The 26,249-nt window shown below is 44.4% G+C and overlaps 2 protein-coding genes across 5 annotated transcripts in view; one reads left to right on the forward strand and one right to left on the reverse strand.

The window, feature by feature from the left end:
- The window catches only part of ANXA3 (annexin A3), a 58,210-nt gene that overhangs the window by 4,297 nt on the left and 27,664 nt on the right, over positions 1–26,249 (forward strand). Inside the window, exons 1-3 of one of the 4 annotated variants that reach the window (XM_026509899.4) lie at positions 6,541–6,644; positions 9,294–9,345; positions 24,880–24,967. In XM_026509899.4, coding sequence (XP_026365684.2) covers positions 9,331–9,345; positions 24,880–24,967 — 103 coding nt within the window. In that variant the 5' untranslated portion in view covers positions 6,541–6,644; positions 9,294–9,330. Of the gene's footprint in view, positions 1–6,540; positions 6,645–6,833; positions 7,108–9,291; positions 9,346–24,879; positions 24,968–26,249 lie in introns of those variants that run through there. The other 3 variants (XM_026509902.4, XM_026509901.4, XM_057309704.1) reach the window with 3 other exon arrangements.
- Positions 12,528–12,983, reverse strand: LOC113263311 (60S ribosomal protein L28-like; the record flags this gene model as incomplete). Its single annotated transcript, XM_044388016.3, has 1 exon — positions 12,528–12,983. A coding segment is annotated over one exon (456 nt), but the record flags the coding sequence as incomplete, so codon positions are not given.

Genomic DNA, 26,249 nt, shown 5'->3' on the forward strand with positions numbered 1-26,249 from the left:
AAATCCTACATTACCACGACCTGTTGCTCATTTCCTTCTGGATGTAAATCCAGCCCTATTACTTCCTGGTTGTGCAGAACCGCAACCTGCTCACGTTCCCCAAGCCCTCTGAGCCTGTCTCTATTTGCAAATAGAGCTAATCACACTGAATCGAAACTGGTTAGTAAGCATGAAATAAGACCATGTCTGCAAAGGCATTGCTCAATGTCTGGCATAAATACTAGGTTCTCAGTAAACCCGCCGCCCGCCACTATGTTAATCCCAGAATTTTCCAGGATGAGGTGGTACTTAATAGTTTATCGTGGCAACCTCTGCATGGGAGTCAGGAGTTACAATGCAGAATGGAAGGCAGAACACCATCACATCTTCTCTCTTGGAAGAAAGCTCATCATCACTTTAGATTTGTGAATCTGGTGGGCTCCCCGTGCTCCAGCTCCTTAAGCAGGGCTGTTTCTCTGTTCATCCCAGTGCAGCTCCTCTTCCGTTTAAGGAAGGATGTCCTCTTAAACCAGTGGTCCTCAACCTCTGGGCTGCATCAGAATCACCTGGAGGGCTTATTAAAGCACTAGGTCTGGGGTAGGTGTGAGGGGATTTGCACTTCTAATGGGTTCCCATGTCCCAGCCCAGAGAACCTCTGCTCGAGATCTTCCTGAGCCCCAGCAGTCCCTGTCTTGGTTAAAGGGCATCGCGTATTATCCTGCTGAAAGACTAGAAAAAATGTATTCTGACCATTTAAGTTGCTGTAGACAAGCCAAACCAAAAGTTTACAGACATCTAAATGACAATTGATTAGTTCTGATCTTTTTCTTCAAGTTAATATTTTCACTAAAACTTTTCTCAGGACCATAGCAATGGCAGTGAGGCAACCTTATGCTGTGATTGAGAAATACCGGGCACACTGATTTCAAATGAAAAATCAAGTACGAAATTCTTTCAAATGATAGTGTTAAAATCATTCAGATTGCATTGCCTACTTCCCTGGCTGTCCCGAACTTTTTGTTTCCCTCTTGTTCTAAAGCCACAAGTCCTTTCCCGAGAATTTAGCATTATATATAACAAATTATAAAGCATTTTGAATTACTGACTTTAGCTTGCCAGGAGTTGGTCTTGACCTCAGTCAGATTATAAACTCATTGATATCTGAACTATGTTTCATTTTTTCCTTTCAATCTTCCATAACACCTAACAGGCACTGTTATGCCTTACAGGTGGTGTGCAGTCAATAAATATTTACCAATGAATTTGAATTAAAATAAATCCACACCACTGTTTTGATCAAAAGGCAATAAATTGAGAAAAGCAAGATACAAAACTATAAAAATATACTGCCTTTGTGTAATAAAGGGAGGAAATAAGAATGTATATTTGTTTTGCTTGATTTTACTTAGCGAAACAATGAAAGAATGTACAAGAAAGAAAGTACTTACCTGAAGGGGGCAGCAGTGAGAGGAAAGGTTGAGGTTGGGGGGACCTGCGGGGGGGGGGGGGGGGTTAAGAGCCAAGACTTTGATGGACCTCTTTATAGAATTAAAAAAAAAAAAATTTAACCATGTAACCATCTTAAGAAAGTTTTATTAACTGAGGAAGTTCAACTATTCCTTTTCTCTCTTAAGTTGTCTTAGCAATGACCAGATCTATTCAATTACTGTTTGGCTCTGATAGGAGGATCTAACGCCACTGCTTGGAGGGTAGAAGCGAAGGGCACCCAGTGGAGGTCATGCCCACAGGAGTGCTGAATTTGTTTCCTACTGCTGCTGTAGCAGATTACCCCGTTTAGTGGCTTAAAATGACACAAATGTATTATCTTACAGTTCTAGAGGTCAAAAGTCCAAAATGGGTCTCACAAGACTAAAATCACAGTGTTGGTGGGCTGCACCCCATCCGGAGGCTTCAAGGGAGAATCCATTTCCTTGCCTTGCCCACAGAGGCCCCTGCACTCCTTGGGTCATCACTCCCTTCTCTCTTCAAAGCCAGCAATGACCAGTTGATCCTTTCTCCCTGAGTCAGCTCTCTGCTCAGCCTCTGCTTCCCTCTTCCCCATATAAGCACCCTTGTGATTATACTTGGCCCACCTAGATATTCCAGGATAATCTCTTTATATTAAGGTCCACTGATTAGCAAGCTTAATTCCATCTACAACCACAGTTCTCCCTTACCGTGTAACATAACATATTAAAAGTTTCCAGGGATTATTTTGGGCCGTTATTTTGCCTACCATACAGGTCCATCATAATTTGGTGCAGAATTTTGAACCACAGAAGTCGGAATGCCCAAACCATTTGCCCCTCTCCTACTGTTGCATGTCAACCAACTGTTTGCACATGGGTCTCTTTTGTTGAATGATTTACTTCCAGAAATGGGAGGGACCCATAAAAGGCAATTAATCTATATTTCTTTCCCTGTCTACTAAGCTAACAAGGGGTCATAAATAATGGCGGTTTCTGTTGTTAGAGAATGTGACTGTAACTCTGGAACTTTTGAACATAAAAGAATGGTTTCACCTAGATTACCTGCTAGCCCTTTCTCCTCCCCCTCATTCTCATGGAAGCCCCTTGGGTCAACCTCTTGGCATTATGTGTAGATTTATCATTGTCATGATTAAGATAAGCTTTGGAGCAGGTTGACTGGGTTTGAATCTGAAGTACATGATTTACTGGCTATGTGACCTTGGCCCAGGATCTTACAATGTACAGTTTATGCAGCTTTTAGAAATGATGCATACGAGGACCTACCTCATTTGGTTGAGGTGAAAATTAAATAAGATGATGTGTACAATACATTGAGAACAGCACCTGGCATATAGCTGGTGCTTAAAAAAAGTGAGCTAAATTGTTGATTATTTTGGTGTTTCAAAGACCAAAATAATATTTGCTGGTTTATTGGTTGAGCTCATTTTCCTCAGAAGGTCTTATTTCCACGGCTGACATTCTCCTGGGATGTTGAGACCTTCAATATTCCTACCTGTGCCCAGATATTGGATGTAGGAGTCTTTCTAGTTGTCCATCCAACCTAAATATTGGATGTAGGAGTCTTTCTAGTTTGTCCTTGTTCCATTTGATAATGTTTTCCATGTTGGGAGTTCCCAACCTCTCCTCAACACCTCTCTGTATCCTGCTAAGGTGAGTTAGCTATGGTTCAGAATTATCCCCTGCCCACCCACCCACCACTCACTGGGATTGGCCAATAGGATATTAGAAGTCATGGTGCAAGCAAGGGCCTGAGAAGTGCCTGTGCGGTTGAGTGTGCCCTCTTGCACTCCGACACACCAGAACAGTCTCCTCCAGGTAGCTGTTGCCCTTTTAGCCTGGACTCAGAATGCATGAAGCAGAGCCACCCCAGCCATCCCGCTGATCGGAGAGAATAAATGACTTCTTTCAAGCTCCCGAATTTCAGGATGGTTTGTTATATAGCATTATGGTGGCGGTAGCTGATACATTTGACCATCCTCTCAAAATTTTTCACAATATTGTCCCATTTAAAAACTCTTTGAAGTCACCTAATCTGCAACCTATTAATGCCTTCCCCTAGTAACCACCTGCTCCCTGTACCAAGCATTCAGTGTTTTCTCTTTTTTCTTTCCTCACTTTATTTTCAAGTGATAATGTCATCAACCCACGTGAACAAGAAACTATGTACAATAATGTTCACTGCAGAATTATTCACAGTAGAAAAATATTGAAAACAATGAATCAGTGTAATGTCCATCATCAGAAGATGAGGAACCATGATGTAGTCATAAAATGAAACACAATGCAGCAGTTACAGTGACTGTAGCTACCAGAGAAGCTAGAATTGAACAGAAAGAGGTAGTGGAAGAATATACAATATGACATCATTATATTTAAAGTCTAAAAACCTGCTAAAGTGTTATGTAATACTTACGGCTGTATCAATATTTTGAAGCAAGTATAACATGCACAAAAATAATAACACTGAGTTTATTGGTGGGTTATCTCTGGAGGAAGTGGGGACAAATGGATTCGAAAGAGCACAAAAGGAACATCAATTGTTATCATTTACCTTTAAAATATCTTGAAAACTTTCTAATGAATACAACATATTGTTTAAGCTTTGATAAAGCTGGGTGATGAGTACACGGGTAGTCAACATATTTATAATATCATTTATTCTTGTTGGTATCTTTAAAAATATTTCACAATTAAAAATTTTATGTAGTAACTTTTTAAGACGAGACTGTGGGAGTTGTAAGCTGCTTGCTATGGCCTGAATGTTTGTGTCCCCCCAAAATTAATATGTCAAAATCCTACCCCCCAAACAATGGTATTCGGAGGTGGGGTCTTTGGGGTGATCAGATCAGGAGGACAGAGCTGTCATGAATGGGATTTGTGCCCTTATGAAAGAGGCCCCAGCGAGCTCTGGTGCCCTTGAGGCCATGTGAGGCACAGCAAGAAGACAACTGTCTTCGAACCAGGAAGGGGGCCCTCACCAGACGTGAAACCTGCTGGAGGCTTGATCTTGGGCTTCCCAGCCTCCGGAACTGTGAGAAGTAGTATTTGTTGTTTATACACCCCCCCCCCCCAGTCTCTGGGAGCCCGTTATAGTGGCCTGAACGGACTAAGACACTGGTCTTCTCCACTGTTCCTGTGTCAGGTTGTTCCCAGCCCTCTTGGTTGTTGTCCAACTGGGTCTCTTGAACAAATCCTAGAATTGGCTCCAAGCTAGAGGGGCACCTGCTTCTCTCTGGGAAAGGGTGCCTGTTCCACCCTGACCTCCATCCTTTGCTTTTGTCCTCAGGCCTTTGTTGTGGAGTCCTGCGTGTTCAACTGCACTTCATTAATGTGAAAGGCAAGACAAAGGACAGCGGAATCCTATTTGCAACAGCCCAAACCACAATTGCCCCAATTCCACCTCTAACTAACTGTCACTTTTGAAGTCCAAGTGGCAGAGACTCTAGAGTCTCCCTATAGGATTTTAATTTTCTCTTCTCTTTTGATTCCTTGTTTATGGAAACTAAAGTTAGCATAACTAACTTTTTAGAGGATGAATTAGAGCTGTCTGCCAGTCTCCCTCAAACACTTTCGGTACTTCCTTACTTCTGCTGAATTATGCCCCAATACCTGAAGTGTGTCATTCAAGATCCAGCCCTGCTCTGAGGAAAGGTACATAAGGGCTGGGGCCAGTGCTGAGTCCCAGTTATGACACTTTTTACTCAAGCGGCTTTGGATAAATTGACTTTTCTAAGCTTGTTTCCTCTGCTGCAAATTCTGAGAAAAATAGCACCTCCTAGAGTTGCCTTGAAGATAAAAGAGGGAATGCAGTCAGGTACTGAGTCCAATGCCTGATACCCAATAAATGGTAGCTTCTATCGTTCTCTACTACATCCTTCAACACACAATTCCCTCAACACAACCAGGGCTTTGGTTTTTCGCCTCCTTCATTCGTTTTATCGTTCCAGGTGCCTAGAATGCCCTTGCACCCTGTTATCTCCCCCAAGTCTGTGGTTCGAATCCTCACACTAGACAGCCAATACGCTCAGCAGAGGAACAACAAGACTACCTGGGTTCAAAAATCTAGTTCTGCCATTTCCTCCCTGTGTGACTTTGCTGAAGTTACTTAATCTCTCTGTCCAGGTTTCCTCATTTATAAAATCTGGATAATCACAGTACAGATATCCCCCCGCTTCCCAAAGTGCCTGTTAGGCTTCTTCGCTGTCACCAAATACCTACATTATGAGTACCTGTTTCTGCTAACTGAAAGAAGAAAGGAAAAAAGGCAAAATCGAATACAGTCTTGAGCGTTTGTTCAGCAGCAGGCATTCATTATAGGGGGAGCAGACACCCCGAGCCAGAGTGCCCGCCCCCCCAGCTCCTTCCCCCACCCCATCACTCCGAGCATCTCAGCATCAAGTCACCATAGCTTGAGAACTGGATCTCTGAACCCCTGTGTTGTATTTTGATTTATTTTTCCGTCTGTTGGCAACGTGTGTCTAAGGTATCAGAAAAGCCTAAGAGAGGGTATTTTGGGGGGGATCTGCGAATGCCCAAAAGTTTTTTCCATATAAATTCATGGTGATCGTTTCTTCACTTCACGCCGTTTCAGCTTAGGAAAGGTTTCACGGGAACTCTCCTTTCAGATACCGAGAAAACTCTATCTACCTCAGAGGGCTGTGGCAAGATTTAAATCAGGGCATACTCGTAAGGAGTTTAGAACTGTGCCTGGCACAAAGTAACTGCTCCATAGGTGTCATGGGCTGGCGCCAGTGTTAGGTGTTCGCCCTCTGTTCCAGGCTCCAGGCGAGGGAGCAGGGACGCACTCCTCTTTGAATCCACAATGCCTTGAACAAAATAAGCACTGCAGTAGATCTGGAGAACGTGCTGCAAGTGCAGCAGAAGTGTAAACCGAGGGAATAGGGGTCAGTAGGAGGATGGCGGGAGACGAGGGTGGGAAAGCTTGGACACCCCGGAAAGCCGAGGGCTGCGGCGCGAGGGAGCTGCTCTGCAGCCCCAGCGGCGGAGGGGCGCGGCTTGCCTTTCCCGGGGCCTCGGGCGCCGGTCAGGTGGAGCCGGGAGGCGGGGGGAGGGGCGGAGGAAGGGGTGCGGTCGCGGGCGCGGAGCCGCGGCGGCCGGGGCGCACTCCCTCTCTCGCCGTGCTCCCGCTCAGCAGGTCCCTCGGCCGCGCTGCAGGTAAGATCAGCCTCCCCGCGAGGCGCCCGCGGCTGCCCGGCAGCTGGGAGCGGAGGGCACGGGCCCACTTCCCCGGGAGCGCGGCCCACGCCACAGACGCGCGGGCGGCGGGGGAGCAGGGCCTGAGGGGCTTCAGCGGCAGAGGGTCCGCGTCCCGCATTGCGGAGGAAACTGAGGCCCAGAGGAGCAAACACGGTGCGCCCTGGGAGGGTCACCCAGCTCTGGTGAGGGCGGGGCGCAAACTGACACCCAGCTGTCCGGCCCCCGAGACCCTGCACTTTCTGGGAGCCGGCTGGCCATCTCAGCCTCCCCAGTCCTAAACGTCTTGCGGACAGAAAAAGAGCAGGGAGTCAGAACTGTCCTTTGCGTCCCTGGCGAACCAGGAGAGGCTGGCCCAAGCTCTGAGCTCGGTTCTGAGCACTTGGAACCCCACCCATCCTTGTGAGCATTTGCTCCTCTTAAGGTAGACCATTTATTTTACTTCATTTAATTTTTTTTAGGTGGTAAAAGAAAAGCGTATTTAGATATTGAGCGTTGGGAATCAGAGAAGTTTGCTTTTCCTTGAGAAGACTCACCTTTTCTTTGATTGCAACAGAGTCGCAGCCACTACTCATGATTCATCCCGCTGGCATTTGAGTCAGCAGGTGGGGAATCTGAGCGCTTGATTGCAAATGACCGTGTATAGGAAACTGTGGTTTGTGCGGGGCCCCGGAGGCTCCGGGTCGCTGGAGGCCCCTCCGGCTGCTGATAAGGAGTCACACTGCTGGATAGAAATTCTTGCCCGGGATTTGTGTTCTGCACACACAGCAAGACTCTGCCCTTGGGGAGAGCTAACATTTACAGCTTGTTTTATCAATATCATAAAAAAATGTAACGCGTTAAAACGTTGTTCTCCAAAGATATCCCCACTGGCCTCAGGAAGGCAGAAAACCTCAGACTGACGAGAAAGGGAGTTTAAAGATGTAAAGACACCCAGGATCTTGTTCTCAGAGCTGTGGTGATTGTGTAGGGCCATCTGTTGAGAAATAGGGATGAAAGGAAATGATGTAGATGCTCGAATCCCTTTCTGAAAGGATGTTTAGATTGTTGTTAGGTCATTTGGCCCCCACTGTGGAGTGATTTCTTCTTAACATGGGTGGACACTGGGGAGGGTGTGTGCTATGGTGAGCGCTGGGACTTGTGTAAGACTGATGAATCACAGACCTGTACCCCTGAAACAAAGAATACATTATATGTTAATAAAACTTTTTTTAATTAATAATAATTGTTAATAATTTACAAATTATCCTGGATCAACACACACTGAGCATCAGCTGTGACAACGTACGGGGCAGGCACTGGGGTAAGGCGGAGCATGGGTATTAACTTCCTGTATTTACAGTGTGACTCTCCAGATTCCGTAGGGGGGACACCTGCTTGCTGTGTACCTAGAACATTATTGAACCTTCTCTGTGCCCCAGCTTCTTTATATGTAAAGTGGAGATGTTCTTAATGACACCTAGCTCCCTAGATTATTGTGGGACTTATATTAAATCATTCATTCATTCAGTATTTCTTTAGTGCCTTCTATCCCCCAGTGAACAAATATGACAGAAAGCCTTGTGGCATTAACCTTCTAGTGTTTTTTATATGACCTGGCACATAATAAGCACTCAAAATCCTAGCTGATACTATTATAGATATGATTTCGATCCCCGCCAGCCATAGCCTTCCTCTTCGCTTTGTACGGATGAGGAAACCGAAGCTCAGGGAAACTGAACTTTCAGAGGCAAAACCAGAACTGGTGACACCTTATCCGCTGTGTATCTAGAGGGATGTAGTGTTAGACCTGGTGACCAGAAAGCCCCCTGCCCCAGGCTCCAGAGGGCCTGAGAAAATCAGGCTAAGTATTTCCAGGGAATGCTGGTGTCATTTCCTACTGAACTTTGTTCTGGGGCTTTTGTTGAATTTTTAGACTATTTTGTTCCCAGGATTGGTGGGAGCGACTTGCATTTCTAAATCAACTCTGGAGATATGCCAGCATGTTTGAATAATGTCTACATATGAAAAGTGCCTGGGTTCCCAATAGGGCTCCACCAAAGAACTGCCCTTTTTACCTCTGGGCCCTACCAGGAACCTGACTGCCTCCTCAAAGAGTGGGCATGTCTGTTTATAACAGGCTGTAGGCTTAGAACCTTGTAAAATGTAAATGGGATATCAATCAAACACGAAGAATCCAATTGAAGCCAGCTAAAATTTGTTTGAGGGTGGGATCCGGAGAGACAGTTTCTGTTTCTGTTGTTGTTTCCTAGGATGGCGTCTATCCTGGTTAAAAGAACTCAGTAATCAATATAGTTCTATTGGATTTTTAAATGAGTCAAGAATTTATTTTCCAAGAAACATACTTGTAAGCCCCTTAAGCATGGAGACTTTTTTCTCTGTTTTGACCCCTTCCCAGGTCCAGCACAGTCCCTTGTACATAGTGGGTGCTCGTAAATGTTTGTTTAGCAAATAGGGTACTTGGTGCTGGAGACACATCGCCTTACTAAGATGGTTTCTCTTTGAATGTTGACTTCTATTTTCTGGATTAAAGATTAGGGTTATTCAGAGATTATGGTATTCTGAATCCCAGATTTATTCTGTTTAGTAATTTTTTTTTTCTTTTAATAGGTTTGTGTGATCTTAACTCAAGCAAAGGTGGGCTATCATGGCTTCTATCTGGGTAAGTAAAACTCAAGTCTTCACTAGACAGTAACTTATCGGAGTCAAATCAAAATACAAAAAGTTAAAATATTAAGAAAAATCTCTTGAAAGTTGATAAAAGTTGAAACTATAACATGCCAAGAAAGCGAGGGGATATCTAAAAATAATAAAATATAAACGTGTATTGTAGAGGTACATAGTTAAAATAATTTGCGATGACCCCAAAGTAGAGGTTAACAACAGAGCGAATTTAGTGTGTGATTTGGGAGTTTACTACATGATACGGAGAACATTTCATATCAGGAAAAGATGGCTTATTCAACAAATAATATTAAGAAAATTTCTAGCCATTTGGGAAAAAAGTAAATCTGTATTCCGTCCCCCTTCTTACATTAAAATGCATTTCAGAGGGATAAAATACTGAAATGAAAGAGAAAAAATATGGGTGAATGTTAAAAATAATCATGGAGTAGGGACGGCAGCTACAACTATGACACAAACCAAAAGCCTAAAAGAAAGATATTGATCTACTTAACTGCATATAAACTTATGATTTATTACTGCAAACAACACTATTAGTAGAGTCAGAAGACAACGCACAGGGCGAAAATATTTGGAGCACATCAGACAAAAGACATATTTTCTTAACATAAAAATTACTTGAATAAATCAATAAAAAAAAGACTTGATGGAAAAATTTGTCAGAGACATGAGTAGGACATGAAAAGAATTATAAATGTCCTACAAACATGAAAAGATGCTCTCTCTCACTAGGAAATAAAGAAATGTAAATAACACAATGAGAAGCCATTTCTACCTAAGAATTGGTCTAGGTGAAAAAAACGTACAGTAAGACCAGTATTGCAGAGTCTGGGCAAGACAGGTACCCTCATACTCTGATCATGGGAGACTAACCCTGGCACCCTTTTGGCTGGCATATTGGTGTATCCATCAGGGTTTAAGTGCACACCCCCTTAGCCAGTTACTCCACTTCGGGGTACTTATCTTATCCATACGCTTGCATAAGGCTGAAAAAATATAGGCCTAAAGACATTCATTTGTATTAATGAAAATATGCAGACAGCATAAATGGCCACCCATGGTATATAAAATTATTAAATTACTCATTTGAAACCTACAGCCATTTTTCAAAGATATATTTATTTATTTGAGGAGGGGGGCTGAGGGAGAGGGAGAGAGAGTCCCGAGTATTCTCTGTCGTGAGCACGGAGCCCAGCGCTGGGCTGGATCTCACGACCCTGAGATCACAAGATGAGCCGAAACCAAGAGTCGGGTGCCCACCCGACTGAGCCACCCCAGCGCCCCTGGCTTACAGACATTTTTATGTGATTGTTAAAAAGAATGGGGATAAAGGGGGTCAGTTCTCTATATATTGACATAAGAAAATGTCCAAAGATATGTTAACCAATAAAAAAAATCAAGTTACAGAATAGTATGTACAGAATGATTCTGTTTACTTTTTTAATTTTTTAAAGATTTTTACTTATTCCTGTGAGAGAGAGCATGAGCAAGGAGGGGCAGAGGGAGAGGGAGAAGCAGACTCCCCGCTGAGCAGGGAACCCATGTGGGACTCAGTCCCAAGACCCTGGGATCACGCCCTGAGCCGAAGGCAGACACTTAACTGACTGAGCCACACAGGTGCCCCAAGATTCTGTTTAAAAGCTGTAAAAAGAAAAGAAAAAAAATATACATAAAGACTATATTACATGACAACTTTCCAGAAAGGCAGAACTGTGAGGAAGGCCACATTTAGTTTTCAGTGCATCACCTTCCATGCTCTAATTTTTTTGTTCATGATGAACATACATTATATTTCTTAAGTGAGGGACAGAAAACCTTGAAGAATAGCTTGTATGGAGATATACCAGCCTGAGATATGGGTGGTGTGGTGGGTGGTGTGGTGGATGGTGTGTTGCTGGGAGGTGTGCTGCTGCGAGGTTTGCTGGCCCCAGGTTATCCCCTTACCACTGGCCGGGAGGCCAAGCTGTCCTCTTTCCAGGTCTAAAATTCCCACTGCTATTATGAATACTTAGTAGCATCAGATAGGGGGGGGGAGGCATCTCTCCAAAATACTGGTGTTAAAAAAAAAAAGTCTCCTCTAGTCCTTGTCCATTAGTAAACCGCCATGGGATTAACTGGTCAGGCTCTCCAATTAGTTGGTCAGCTGACACCTTCAAAGTTGTTACTCTCTTACTGTGCCTAGTTTATGAAGTAAACTTTATCGTAGTTTCACCAGTTTAGGAAAAAAAATGTGGTGTATGTAGGATTCAGTACTATCTGCAGTTTCAGTGGGGGTCTTGGAACGCACCCCCACTAGATGGGGGCAGGGCTACTGTGTAGACATGCCATGGAGTATTATTCAACCTTAAAAGGGAAGAGAATTCTGATACATGCTGCAACATGAGTTAACCTTGAGAACATTATGCTAAGTGAGGTAAACCAGTAATAAAGAGACAAAGTACCATGACTCCATTTATCTGAGGCATCGAAAGTAGTCAAATTCACAGAGACCGAAAACAGAGTTGTGGCTGCGGGCTGAAGGGGATTTGTTGCTTACTGGGTATAGAATTTCAGTTCTGCACAGTGAAAAAGTTCTGGAGGCCTGTTTCACAATAATGTGAATATTCTCGCCACGGCTGAACTGTGCACTTAAAAATAGTTGGTGTGGTAAACTTTATGTCACACTTTTTTTACCACAATAATTAAAAAAAAAAAAAACCTGAGATTTCTGTAAATATTCTTATCACTAAGTTTCATCTGTTCTCTTTTTCCCTCTTACACACAAAAGCACATACACACCTGAACACAAATAAGCAATCAAGTCCACGCTTTTCCCCAAAACTATAGATCCGTTTGTGGTTACTAGTGGATGATGAGTTTGTTGGAGTGATATGATCAAGAGAGAAGACTCTGGTCGCTATTTTAGGACATTGCTGTTGTGGATGAAACAATAGCCGGTTTCCTAGGTCTTTAGATTCTAGGTGTGTAGCGACCCTCCCATTGTTTCAGATGAGTCAACAATCTGTGTTGCGTGCCTATTTCCTTTGTTTGGAACTGTTGCCTGGCTCTGTTCTCCTACTTAACCCCTGATGAAAAGGCCTGATACCTTATCACTTTGGGCTCTTTGGACCCAGGGTCTCTTTAGGTTGCTTTTAGGTCTGTAGCAAGTACTCAGGCAACCTACAGATTAGAATGGCTTGGGAACATGACGGGTGTGTGGTTGATATCTTTATTGCTTTGGAAGTGGCGGGCAGGTGTCCAGGAGCTCTCGGTGGGGCGGGCCCACTGCCTCTTCTCCATCACAGGCTTCTGGCTGAGCAGGATGGCGGGGGCTCTGCGAACGGCAGTCATGCAGAGATCTGGGCCGAACTTGTACTCGAAGATCGTGTACCTGACGCTGCTGAGAGGGCCCTGGGCACTCTTGTTCATGGTGGTCTGCACGTAGGAGGTGGCAAGTTTTCTGTGGCTGGATCTCTGCTTCATGGCCGCCGCTACACCTTTGCCATGGGCCGTGGGCTCCACGCCCACAGTCGTATGCTGAACCGGAGCCTGCAAGTTACTGGGCTCGGTGCTGTATGTCTGCTTGTTCCTCTTGATCGGGAAGCTGGAACAGTCCCGGAGGGCCATCCACTGCAGGTGCACGGGCTAGCGGTGGCTCCTCTCACTACCGCAGCTGGAGACGGAAAGAGCAGGACCCTGACTTTTTATTAAGATACCATAACAATATCTTTCCGATGTGTGCCTTCCCCAGAGCTGGCTTCCTCAAGCAGATATTCTGGGCTCTTTGCTCCTTGGTCAATTCCTAACTTCCTTTGACCATTTGTTTGAATCTTCAGATTAGTATTTGTATTATCCTCCTAAAATTTTTCTAAACTCCTAATCACCATAATCACTATGAATTGTTATAACGTCCTAACTTGCTATAGATTTTCCCTTCCCCACTCCAAACTCGACTTTATAAATGAGGAAGGGGAATAGGGAGCCACTCTGGAACGGAGGGATAAAAGACATTTTACGAAAATGTAACGTCACATGAATAGGATGCCTGCAAACTTTGCCTCGAAGGAGTTCATCAAAAGCGTAGTGGGACAATTAAAGCAGCAAGTTCCAGCTGTACTGGGCTCTCCTGGGAGCAGAAGGAAGACGGTCCAGCCACAATCCCAGGTCTTCTTTTCGTACCTCTCTAATTGGTTAAAAGGCGGGCTCTTAAAGATGACGTGGAGCAAGTCACTTAGTCTCCGGCTGTCTCTGCTACCTCACCCATGGAACGGGTACAACAATAGGACCAGCATCATTTAGTGCTTGTGAGAATTATCGCAGTTCATGTAAAACGCATTGGCAGTGCCTGGCATGTGGTGAGCAGTCGTGAATGTGAGTTGTAATCATTATCATTTCAGTATGCTATTTTTAAAAAAGCATATTCCTTGCTATTTATTATCCCTGCAACTGCTTTAGTAAAGGAGTTTCTGCCTGTCTCCTGGGCCTGATTTTATTACAAATCAACAGCATCCTCCTCCCCATTGGAATGATTGTCTCTGAGCCATCTGAAAACAGATGGATCTTCCCCAAATAGATTTTTTCTGACCACTCCTATTTGTAGTATTTTTTTAGAACAGTTTCAGGTTCGTAGCAAAATTGAAGCAAAAGTACGGAGATTTGCTGTATACTCCCTGCCCAGACACATGCATAGGGCCCCCCATTATCATCATCCCCCACCAGGGTGGTACATTTCTTACAACTGATGGACCCGCACTAACTCCTCATAATCACCAGCGGCCACAGTTTACCTTTCAGTTCACTCTTGGTGTTGTACATTCTGTGGTTTGGATATTTATATGTATTTAAAGACATAGAGTACTCTGTTCCCACTCCAAGTGGGTACACTGCAGTACAATTCTGACACGAGCTACCTGGAGTTAAACTCTACAGGTTGAAGAACTCGGCCCTCACTTCCGACGTCAGCTGCAAGTCTCAGAGCCCCTGCTCTTCGGACGCATACAGTTGGGGATTTCCATGACCCTCTTGTGTTCAGTAATTGTCCACAACAACTCACAGAATTCGCTGAAAGTGCTGTATTTACGGTTACAGTTTTATTATAAAGCCTACCTATGCATAAAGCAAGTTCTGGAAAGGCCCTGTCCCCATGGAGTCAGGACAGATCACCCTTCCTGCACATCGTGTGTCCACCAGCCAGGGAGCTCCTCCGAACCTCTATCCAGAGTTTGCCCTGGGATTCCATTACATAGGTGTGATTGATGAAACCACTGGCCATGAGACCGAACTTAATCTCCAGTCTCCTTCCTCTCCCAAACTGCCAATCATCCCCATCCCGTACCTACCTAGAGGTCCACCGTGAGTCACCTCGATAGGATAACAAAGACATTCCTGTCGGGAAATTCCAGTGGTGTTGATGCCCTCTGCCAGGAACCCAGGACAAAGACTAGAGATGTGCTTTATCGTACCACACATATACCTCACGTGGAGGCTGCACAGAATTTCTGGAGTATCATATTCCTTTATTCCTTTTCTAAAATTATATTAACACTCAGGCACTGGTTACCTTGTGCTGGTCAGAACCTCTGCTTGGACGTTCCTATCTTAAATAATAAGTAACACTGGGGAAAATGAGTAATGCTTTGTAATAAATACAGATTAGCAGATAGAATCACTCAACTCATGGGGTCTGTGGAGGAGAAATACTTAAAGGGATTCTTGACAGTGGAAAGGTTGGGAAAGGCTTATCTAGGGTGGAAACTTGCTAATAGGAAAAATTAACCCTTGAAAATGTGTTCTTGTTGAGAAGGAGAACACAACTCTCCTTCCCCACCTGACCCTTCCTCTCTTTCCTGGGGATAAGACTGGTGCAGTTTCACCCATGAGGACACAATGGTCCCATTTCCACTGTGTAATGCAGAGTAATGACATCAACGGTAGGGCTCCCAGGAAAGGTGCAGTATGCTCTGTGAAAGAGAATTTGGGAGGGTAATGCCTTTCCGTTTCTGTTCCGTGGATGATACTAGTCCTGGGCATATGATACTACCGGTCCTGGCTACAAGAAGTTGGTGAGAGCCCTGTCCAGTTCATATGTCTTGCTTTGGTGGGAACATCCCATCAGACCTTTCTTTCCTAGTGTGTTTGCCCTTCCTAACCACGCAAATCTAAAACGTGTGTGGGAAGAGCACCTGTGTTACACGCATGTGGTCGTGTTGAATTTCTCCTCTGGGCTCCCTGTCTACTGCATGTCAGGGCTGGAAGATCTGGCTCTATAACTGTTTTCGCTGAGCTGGACTCCACATCCCAAGGAGAATGGGCATCATGCCTGATTAGGTATCTTCGACATGATGCACCTTCCGGTCTGGGCTGTGTTTTAAACCATGCTCCCCGAAGCGTATTGAGATAAATATTGGCAGCCGCAAAAATGGCCCTCTGCAGGAAGTTAATGAAAAACAGGTAAAGACCTGGCTTTCGAATCAAAACATTAGAGTTTGTTTCAGGACAGAGTGTGGAAAGAAACTGTCTAATCTGAGTGAGAAGAGAGAGGCTTCCCAGGAATGAATAGACCAAGCATTAAAGAGCTGTCCTTTGCCACTCCCTGACCCCAACCCACCGTGAACGCACGGGTCCCCTCTTTCACATTTAATCACAACAAAAAGTGTAATTTGCCAAATCTAATGAGTAGCTGTTGAAGAAGCCTTGTAAATAAGAGGCAAAGAGGAAAAGAAAAAGTTTTAGCTTGAGAGCAAGGAATGTGAAGGGAAGGTGTAAATCTATTCTCTTGAAGGCCTGTGTTTTCGTGGATGCAGAGCGGTTGGAAAACAAGTACTTTAGAGCACCGAGCAATACTATCCATATAGACGCGAGGTCTCACATGAAATAAAAGAGGATAAGTCAAAAGGGCAGAAAATTCTCCAGTCTGCCCCTTCCTCCATGATCAGATCTTTGCTCTTTTATTTCTAACCATCTGTGTTTGATTAAATACGTCACCTAGGTTTGGGAGGCATGTTCAAATAGAGGCGGTGACAGCCCCATCTGAATAGCATTGACAAAAGGTTTGAAGAATGCATTGCTCAGATTGCTGAGGTGTGGCATGGAGCTCTGAAAAGGCTGGTAGTGGCATTTGAGTATTATCAAAGAAAGCCAGACTCAGAATAAGAAAGCATTTTTTATTCACTTAGTCATTCAACAAATATTTACTAAGATCTACTATGTGCCAGACACTGTTTTGGGCCGGAGCCCATATGCCTCTGATTTTATTAGGGAAGATGGCTAATAAACAAAGCAATAAATGTATAATATATAAAGTCAGTTTAAAGTACTCTGGAGAAAAGCAGAGGTGGGTAGTGACAGTAATGGGAAGTGTGATTTTCTGCTCAGATATGTGAGCAGAAGTCAACATGGAGTGAGGGAGTGAGCTGGGAGAGTATCTTGGGGAAGAGCATCCAGGCAGAGGGAACAGCAGGTGTAGCCTGAGGCAAGGAGTATTTGAAGAGCAATAAGAAAACTCCCATGGAGTGATAGGAGGGGGACAAGGAGATTCGGGGAGGTATTACACTTCTTTTTTCAGGATCCTCCAAGGGCCGCAAAGAATCTTAATAGTCTCAATAGCCTTTGTATAAGCTCTTCAAGGAGTTCCCATTATGTGGGTTTACTTTACATTAGGAAGAATTCTTAGCAACTTATTGTTAGGATTGTCACTTCCCAAACACATACTTACACAAAACTCATAAAATAATGTATATTGCCATCATGTCATGTGGGCATTAATGACTGTGGCCACAGATGCAAGAAATGTTCTTTCTGTAATATTACAAACAGCAAACGTCCCTAGTCTTGGTCCCTCATGGGTGGATTTCCATTCCCATAGAAGTGACGTGGGAGGAGAGTGGGTGTCACCACTGTAGTCCCAACATCCTGCCAAACCAGCACCATCTTCTAGCCAAGTACGCATTTCAGAAGATGTGGATGATGCCAGATCCCCCAGTTGAGTAGGTTCCCTCTATTTTCCACAGTTAGAGAGCAGATCCTACAACAGAGGTGTCTCTCCTAGAAGATGAAGTTAGAAGTGTACTTCATCTAACCGAGGATGTGGCCAGTATAGCCACCCTAGTCTTCAGCTCTTTGTGGCTCTTGGCCAAGAAGAGAGTTTGGTCAAGAACCCTTAGTTCAGCTAAACCTGACTTGGATTGTGGAGGGAAAATGTAATCCTCAGATACTGGTACTAAATAGCTCAAGAGAAGATGAATAGAAATTGTTTATAATCTACTTCAAACAAATAATGAAAATTATTCTGAGAAAGAAGTTTGTGTTGCTACAGACTTTCTGGGGGCCCAGTGCTTCAGACCCAATCCAGACAGTTGTGTTTGCTGCGTCTACCAGAGAACCCCTGAGTGCTTGGAGAGACAGGAAGAAAGACATAACAGAATCACTGGAAACATCCCTGGTTCACCAGTCTTCCACCCCGGCATCTGGAACCACATTTGAAAGACCTGGAATAGCCTGCAGTCACAGAAATATTTCTAACCTCTTCCACATCTCCCAGGATACAATGGTCCCTTTGATTTCAGGACTACTGATGTTTGAAGAGAGCGATTTCATCAAGCAGCCAATTGTCTTATGTAGGCCTTGGAGAAATTCCACACCTTGGGATGTCATCATCTTCCTTCCATTTTCTTCCAGCAAACTCATTCACAGTTATTTATTAAGCATGTATCTGAAGACTGAGTACAGGGCTGGAGCTAGATATATTGTAATGAGTAAAACAAAAGTTCTCTGCCCCCTGGAATTTTATGGTGGGGGAGGTGGAGACACGGATGTAAACAGTGAGAGAGAATACTGAGTACTGAGTGCCCAAAAGGGGAAGGGTTGCTGAGATGGAGACCAACAAGACAGGACCTGCCTCAGGTCCAGTGGCCAGAGATGGCCTGTCAGAGAAGATGGCCTTTAAGCAGAGGAGTGAAGGTAGAGGAACATTCCAGATAGAGGGAACAGCATGAACAAAGGCATTAAGATGAGAAAGAATTCAACATACATCAGCTGGGCTGTCAGAGAACTGAACTGTGCTGGACAAGGGGGAGAGTAGCTGCAGGTGAGGGCAAAGAGGGAGGTTGGGCCAAGCCACGCAGGGCCAGGGCTGTGCGGACCAATGCCGCAGACGCCTTGACTGCCGTGTGGGAGGTGGTTGAAGGCGGGCGATGGAAGGAAAGGAGACTGCTGCAGATGTCCGTTTCCAGGGGAACAGTGATGGTGACTTGGACAAGAGCAGGGGCAGATGGGGAGAAGTGCACCGGAGGTTATCTTTTTGAGATTGCTGATGGATTGAATGTGCAGGGAAAGAGAGATGCTTCAAAGGAGATTCCCAGTTTGTGGAGGTTGGTGCCATGTAGAGGAAGAAGGGCAAATTGGGGACCAGCTCAGAGAGCAGTCGGAATGCCTGGGTTCAAATCCCGTTGTGCCACAGATGAGCCATGTGACCTTGGACAAGCCTCTTCCCTCTCTGTGTCTTCTCCCCACTAAGTGGGGGGTCAGAATCATACCAACCTTGTAGGGTTTTGAGGATTAAATGAGTGGATATGGGTAAAGCCCAGGTAAATATCGTGGGGCTGTTACAGGGGAGAGGAAATCAGCTTCGGAGGAAATAATAGATACGTGAGACAGAAAAGCAGATACATCACGTAGACTTTGAATATATAGACCAGTGTTCAGAATAGAAGTCTGGGCTGGAATGACAACTATGCGAGTTGTGCACAATTGGAGGGAAAGAAAAGAGATTTTCCATTTAGAAGTACCTATTCCATAGAAGTCAGGCAGAGGGGACGGGCTGACAAAGGAGAGTAAATGCAAGCTGGAGTGGCCAGGGATGGGGCCCAGGAGCCCAAAGAAGGCAGAAGTCTGGGGGGGTTGACTGTGAGTGACACACGCTTCTAAGAGGTCAGGATTTCTTCTGATTATAATCTGTGTTTCATGGAAAACCCAACCCAAATAGCTTGTGTGTCCTGCCTTCCCTAATTTCTGAATCATGCTTTCCTCCTACTCCGGCCCAACACTCTCCTCTGTTACCACATCCCAGTGCTCTTGCTCTGAGGCTCCCTGATGAAATCATTATATTTAAAAAAGAACAGAAGGCAAGTATGAATCTTTTCTCATTTGAGTGAGATAAGAAGAAATGCATACATTGCCCCTGGACCCCTCGGAAGCACTTCAAAGAAAGCCATGACGTCACTCGCTTCTCTCATGGCCATCAGGCACCGGAGGCTGCCGATGCCTGCTTTGTCCACCCCCTGCTTCTCTTTGCTGCCCCTGGGTGGAAAGCCTGCGGGCAGTGGTGATGGGGCACCTTCTGTTTGCAGCGTCCCTGCCAGCCTGTGGGAGAAGCTGAGGCCCCTTGTGCTTGCCCTAGAGGATCAGAGTGGTTAGCAGTCCTGTCTCCGGCACCTTACCTGCTGTTTCCTGGGGCTGCCCTAACAGAGTTTCACAAACTGGATGTTTTAAAACAAGAGAAATGTATTCTCTCACAGTTCTGGAAGCTGGAGGTCTGAAAGCAAGGTGTGGATAGGGCCGTGCTTCCTCTGAAAGCTGTAAGGGAGTCCTTCTTCACCTCTTCCAGCTTCTGGGGATTTGCTGGTGCTCTTTGGGGTTCCTTGGCTCGCAGCTGCACAGGCCCAATCCCTGCCTTCATGGTCACATGGTCACACACCCTCCTGTGTGTCTCTTTCCTCACCTCGTTGTCTTCTGAGGACACCTGTCATGTTGGATTAGGGGCCCCCTCCATCCAGTATGACCTCAGCTTAACTAAGCACATTTCAGTAACTTATATCCAAAGAAGGTCACAGTGTACAGTATTGTGGGCTCAGCCTGCCACTTATCTTTTTGGAGGGACACAATTCAACCCCTAACACTTGCCCCCCTGACCCTATTCCATCTCGGGGGCTTTTACAATAAGCTTTCTTTGGTTTGGAAAACCACCTTTTATTAGAAAAATTGAGTGAGAAGTCTCACATCTTCCAAGTTACGATTGCTTTATTGTTTTTTTGTTTTGTTTGTTTGTTTACTTGTTTTAGTCTACTCCATTTTTCCTTCTCTCATAAGCCTTCACGACCCAGCAGACTGTTTGGACATTGAGCAGAGAGTGATCATTTCTCCTCAGCTCTTCAACAGTTCCTGAGTCCTGGAGGTTTCTATGAGGCATTCATTTGAAAGCAGGATTTTTGGATGTAGCCTCTACAGGGCTTGATGAAGTGATGAGGGACTTGGCCTTACCTCACCCTCAAGGTGTACCAGCGAGTCTGGCTCTGCAGCATTTGGCTTTAAATATGTTTCTTGTCAACAGGATTGGCACCCGGTGTTTTTCTCTTTCATTCGTTCTTCTGAATATGAATGTTTAACTTCTTGCAAACCCAGGACACTTTGCATGAAAAAATGGGTACAGCCGGCTTTCATGGTCAAGGACAGGCCAGCCTCTCTCGGGCAGGGGGAGGGGAGGTGGCAGAAGACAGCTCACGAGGCCCCCACTTGGCCACTCCAACGGGCTTCAAGGCATCAGGTGCTCTGATGATCTCCCAAGGAGAGTTTTAGAAGATCAGAGAAAGCTCTGTTGACCTGAAGATGGTTCAAACGAGATGCAGCCTAGTTTAGTGATCAGGAGCGGAGGCTATGACACTGACCGCTTCCTGGCTGCGTGAACTTGGGCAAGTTGCTTAAGCATCAGTTTTATCATTATCTGTAAATAGGATGTATTACGTCTGCCTTACAAGTTTCCCATGAGGATTGAATGAGCTAATGCAGGAAGTGTGGACTTGGCACATGATAGGTAGCAATAAATTTTTTAAAAATATTTATTTATTTATTTAGAGCAGGGGGGGCAGCAGAGGGGAAGGGAGAAGAAGGGTTAAAGAATCCCAAGCAGACTCCCTGCTGAGCAGGGAGCCTGATATAGGGCTCATCCCAGGACCCTGCCCTGAGATCATGACCTGAGCTGAAACCAATAGTCGAACACTCAACAGACTGAGCCACCCAGGCGTCACAAGTAGCAACAATGATTAATGTCAGGAGCTCCAGTTAGCTTCCCCCCCTCCCTTTACTTAGACATTGCTTGCTTTAATTTATTTTCCAACTGGCTTCAGGATCAGTGTCCCTTTGGGGGCATCTGAAGGTCAAGTTTGAGAAAAGGAAAGCAACTTAAAGTGTTTTGGGGATGCAGATGGAAATTTGATCAAATGTGATTTTTTTTGGAAAACTAAAAACTTTGCTAAGTATCTGTGACCTACACTGGCATGACACTTTGTTAGGGAGTTAGGGTTTGTGCAAACAGACAAAGTCAACCATTGATTAGTAGTTTAAATGCTAAGGAAGGAAGCCTGCAATGAAGCCGGCCATGCAAATAGTTTTGTCTGTAAAAATGCCAACATTCCTGAAACAATGAGCTCATCATCAAATTCTTTTCCACCTCCCATAAAAGAATCTATAACTTGTTTACTCACTTTGTTTTGGTTTTCTAGGCAGCTGAGAATGAAATAGAGCAGTGGTTCTCAAACTTGAGCATGCATTAGAATCGTCTAGACGGCTTGTTAAAACACAGTTCCTGAGTCTTAGCCCGAGAGCTGTTGACTCTGTAAGACTGGGGTGGGACCTGAGAATTTGCATCTCTAACAAGTTCCCAGATGATGCCGCTGTGGCGGATCCAGTGTCTACACTTCCAGAACCACTAGCGTGGAATCCTGTGAAGCACTGTGATGTGGCAGAGAGGGAGCATAGGGCATTTTAGACACAAGCAGGTGGATTCGTATTCTTGGGCTGTCCTTAGTAGCAGAATTATGTTAAGCAAATAATTTCTCTGAAATCGAGTTTCTTCCATTTTTTAATGGAAATAATAAAATCTACTTTGTTAAGGTTGTTTAAGACTGAAATAAGTTGTCTGTAAAGCACTTTGTTCACTGCCTGGCCTGTGCTAGTTTAAAAGATTCTATTAATTTCTTAATAGAAATAGATTATTTTCCATAGGTCATGTAAATATTGTTGAATGTTTTAGCTAACCAAGTCTATCCACTGAATTATACTGCTTATTTAAATAACTGAAACAAGCTGAAAAATTTCACCACGATTCCGCTTCAGAATTTCCCTGACATTTTTCAAGCTTGTGTGTGTGTGTGTGTGTGTGTGTGTGTGTGGCTTTTTTCTTTTAATTAAACAAGCAGTTCCTCCCCATTTAATTCTTACTAGGTGGCAAATTACGTAACGGACTGGGAATTTCAACCTTCTCTAACTGTGTGCCCTGGGATTTCAGCATATTTTTATGTGTAGGTAGTAGAGCGCCGTGAAAAGGTCACGGCTAGAAGGGAAACCCTTTCCAATGAGCCACTGGAATCTGACTGCAATTTAGTTTTCTTGGATTCAGAAGCAACCATGTAAATACCTGTGTGGCACAAAATCCCCAGGGAACATCTTCAGCATGTAGAATTTACCTGATCTCTGAAGCATATGTTCGATATGTTTAGTGCAGGACCTGGGCATATGCATTTCAAAGAATTGGCCTGGGTACAGACCCTACCCTTCAAGAAGGAGTAAGAGTGGGCTGGCATGGTCATGACTGCATTCAAATTCAGATTCCGCTGCCTGCCTCGCTTCTGTGGGCTTGAGCAAATTCTCCAATCTTCTTAAACCTTGGTGTCTTAGATGGGAAATGGGTCACTCTGGCTCCTCAGGGCTGTTACGCACATTCTGTTAACATATATGAGGTGTCGTGCACCGCGCTGGGCGTGAAGCACTCAAGTGCTCTACTATTGGGGTGGTTCTTCTAAAATGCCAGACACGGGCGCCTGGGTGGCTCAGCTGTGAAGCGTCTGCCTTTGGCTCAGGTCCTGATCCTAGGGTCCTGAGATCGAGCCCCGCACTGGGCTCCCTGCTCCGCTGGGAGCCTGCTTCTCCCTCTCCCAGTCCCCTGCTTGTGTTCCCTCTCTCGCTGGCTGTCTCTCTCTGTCAAATAAATAAATAAAATCTTTAAAAAATAAAAAATAAATAAAAAATAAATGCCAGACGCATAAGGTGGACAGATAAGATCAGTATAAAAGTTCCTAGATGGATAGAACTGAAATGAAGCCAGTTGACTCTGGGAACCCATAAAATACTTAGTAAGCCTCGGAGAAAGAGAATTCTCCAAAGATTTTGTGGAGGTGACTGATTTCTTACACGTGCCTTTTAGATCAGACACATTCCCATCTAGTTTCTAACCTGTTACAGTCACTCTGGTAGAATGAAAGCTCTTTCGTTTGGAGGCTTTAAGATTAAACGATGTTTGGTTGTATTGAAGCAAATTGTGCAGCCTAATCTATTGGGTCAGCCTATCATTTTTTACTGTGTCAGAACATTAATTTTCCATTCATCTTAATGTGACAAGATAATGTCCTGTCATGAAAATACTAAGCACTTCAGGAGAGCCTAAATGAAGCCATATTAGCCCAAGACAACAGAGCCCATGTTATTCCGCAACAGGACAGGAAAATCAATTTAGAAAGAAAACACCATGACCGTAAAGCCATGTTTTTCTTCCGCGTGAGGAAATGCTGTGTAAATACATGTTTGCTTGCATTTGTCTCAGCATCTTTGTGGCTGTTCTATAGTCTGTGAAGCAGTTTTAAGATATTTTATTCTTCCCGTAAGATGGTGTTTCCCAGCTTACTGACATGTTTCTAATTTGTGTGTTTAAAATTAGTATCGTGGCATTTTTCATTTCCACGCTGCCCCTGAAGATCTATGTCCGTGGAGCTTTCAGAAGGGCACATCTGTTAAACAAGGTGAAGAACAGGCAGTCCTCATGGGGGTTTCATTTGTGGATCCTTTGGTGTGGGGTTCCCCAAGGACAGTGGTCAGCATTACTTAAAGCATCTGGAAGTCCGTAAACCACAGTTCCTTCTGTGTGAGATGCAGTGAAGAGCTTTGAGTTATCACTTGAAAACAAAGAGGATACAGAAAATTCTCACTGTCTCCTTGCTTTTGTGCAGAGGCCACTTTAAAGCAAATATTCTGGGGGCACCTGGGTGGCTCAGATGGTTAAGCTTCTGCCTTCAGTTCAGGTCATGATTCCAGGGTCCTGGGATCGAGCCCTGCATCGGTCTCCTTGCTCAGTGGGGAGTCTGCTTCTCCCTCTGTCTGCCGCTGCCCCTGCTTATGCTCGCTCTCTCTGTCTCAAATAAATGAAATCTAAAATAAAATAAAATAAAATAAAATAAAATAAAATAAAATAAAATAAAAGCAAATATTCTTCAGAGTCACTGGGATTAGCACAGTTTATTGATCTAGAGAATAACTGTTTTGTATTTCTAATCTCTTACACAAGGGGGAAGAAAGGAGAGGCCTTTTTGTGTATGTGGCAAATGTCATACTGCTTGCATGTCTGGGGACAGGAGAACCACTCCTTAAGGGGAAGGAAGGTGTTGCCAATTATGGGTTTGTTATGCTTCCAGCGTGTATGCGCGAATGCATGTAATGCGAACACAGAGGTCATTTTGAACTAGTGGCACTTCCGGATACTCCCTTCCAGGTTGGACACCGAGGGACAGTGCACGATTATCCGGGCTTCAGCCCTTCAGTGGATGCTGAAGCGATTCGCAAGGCAATCAGGGGCATCGGTGAGTACTGCTCCGCGAGTGCTCTCTTCACATTGAAGCAAATCAGGAAAGTTACAATTTAAACAGCGCATTGGTTCAGTTTGCCCAAGTTGGCTTGCTTGACTAGAGAAATTGTAAGGGACTTTTAAAAATTGTGAAATAGTGGGGCTCCTGGGTGGCTCAGTCAGTGAAGCATCCAACTCTTTTTTTTTTCTTTTTCTTTTTTTAAGATTTCATTTATTATTTGACAGAGCAAGAGACAGCCAGCGAGAGAGGGAACACAAGCAAGGGGAGTGGGAGAGGAAGAAGCAGGCTCCCAGCGGAGGAGCCTGATGTGGGGCTCGATCCCAGGACCCTGGGATCACGCCCTGAGCCGAAGGCAGACACTTAACGACTGAGCCACCCAGGCACCCCAGCATCCAACTCTTGATTTTGGTTCAGGTCATGATCTTGGGGTCATGAGATCGAGCCCTATGTCAGGCTCCACGCTGGGTGTGGAGCCTGCTTAAGATTCTCTCTCTCCCATTCCCTCTGCTCCTCCCCCACCCCCCTAAAAGATAAATAAAAATTGTGACATAATGAGGAAAAATGCATAGGGCACCCAATTTTATTACATCTTAATATTTGCCGTATTTACTTACTATGAAACAGTCCGTCATCATCACTGCTACCAACAGTGATCATCATAATAAATCATTACGGTACCGTTCCTGCTGATTCTTCCTGGATCTCTTTCCCAGCCCTGTTTCCTAGAGACAAAACACCATCCTAGAGTAGAGTTTATTCCCATGAAACTTTTAAATCCATAACTACATATGTGTGTACATAGAGTTTGCGTGGTCTCAAACAGTTTAAATTGGAATGATACTGTATATTGTATGTACATTCTCCTGCAACATCTTTTTATCCCTTAACATTTTCTTTTTGAGATTTATCTGTGTTGATATGTTTAGCTCTAGTTCATGAACTTTACTTGCATAGTAGTCTATTGAATTATTGCATTGTAAGATGGGATACTGATGGAACATTTAAATTGCCTACAATTCTTTTCTATTACAGTATAAAAATGTTGCATTGGATATTCCTGCTTATGTCTTTCTGTGCACATTTGCTTCCATTTCTCAGAATACAAGGCATGGAATTTCAATGCTGAAGATGTTCATCTTCAAATTAACTAGAAATTTTGTCAAACCGCTCTCTGAAATGATTACGCAAATTAGCATTCCTACCAGCAGCACATGAGACTTGCTCTTGCTCCATATTCTCCCCCATACTTACTAAGGTCACTGTTTTCCCAGTTGGT

This window comes from Ursus arctos, unplaced genomic scaffold (assembly GCF_023065955.2).
Source record: "Ursus arctos isolate Adak ecotype North America unplaced genomic scaffold, UrsArc2.0 scaffold_9, whole genome shotgun sequence".
NCBI classification, from domain to species: domain Eukaryota; kingdom Metazoa; phylum Chordata; class Mammalia; order Carnivora; family Ursidae; genus Ursus; species Ursus arctos.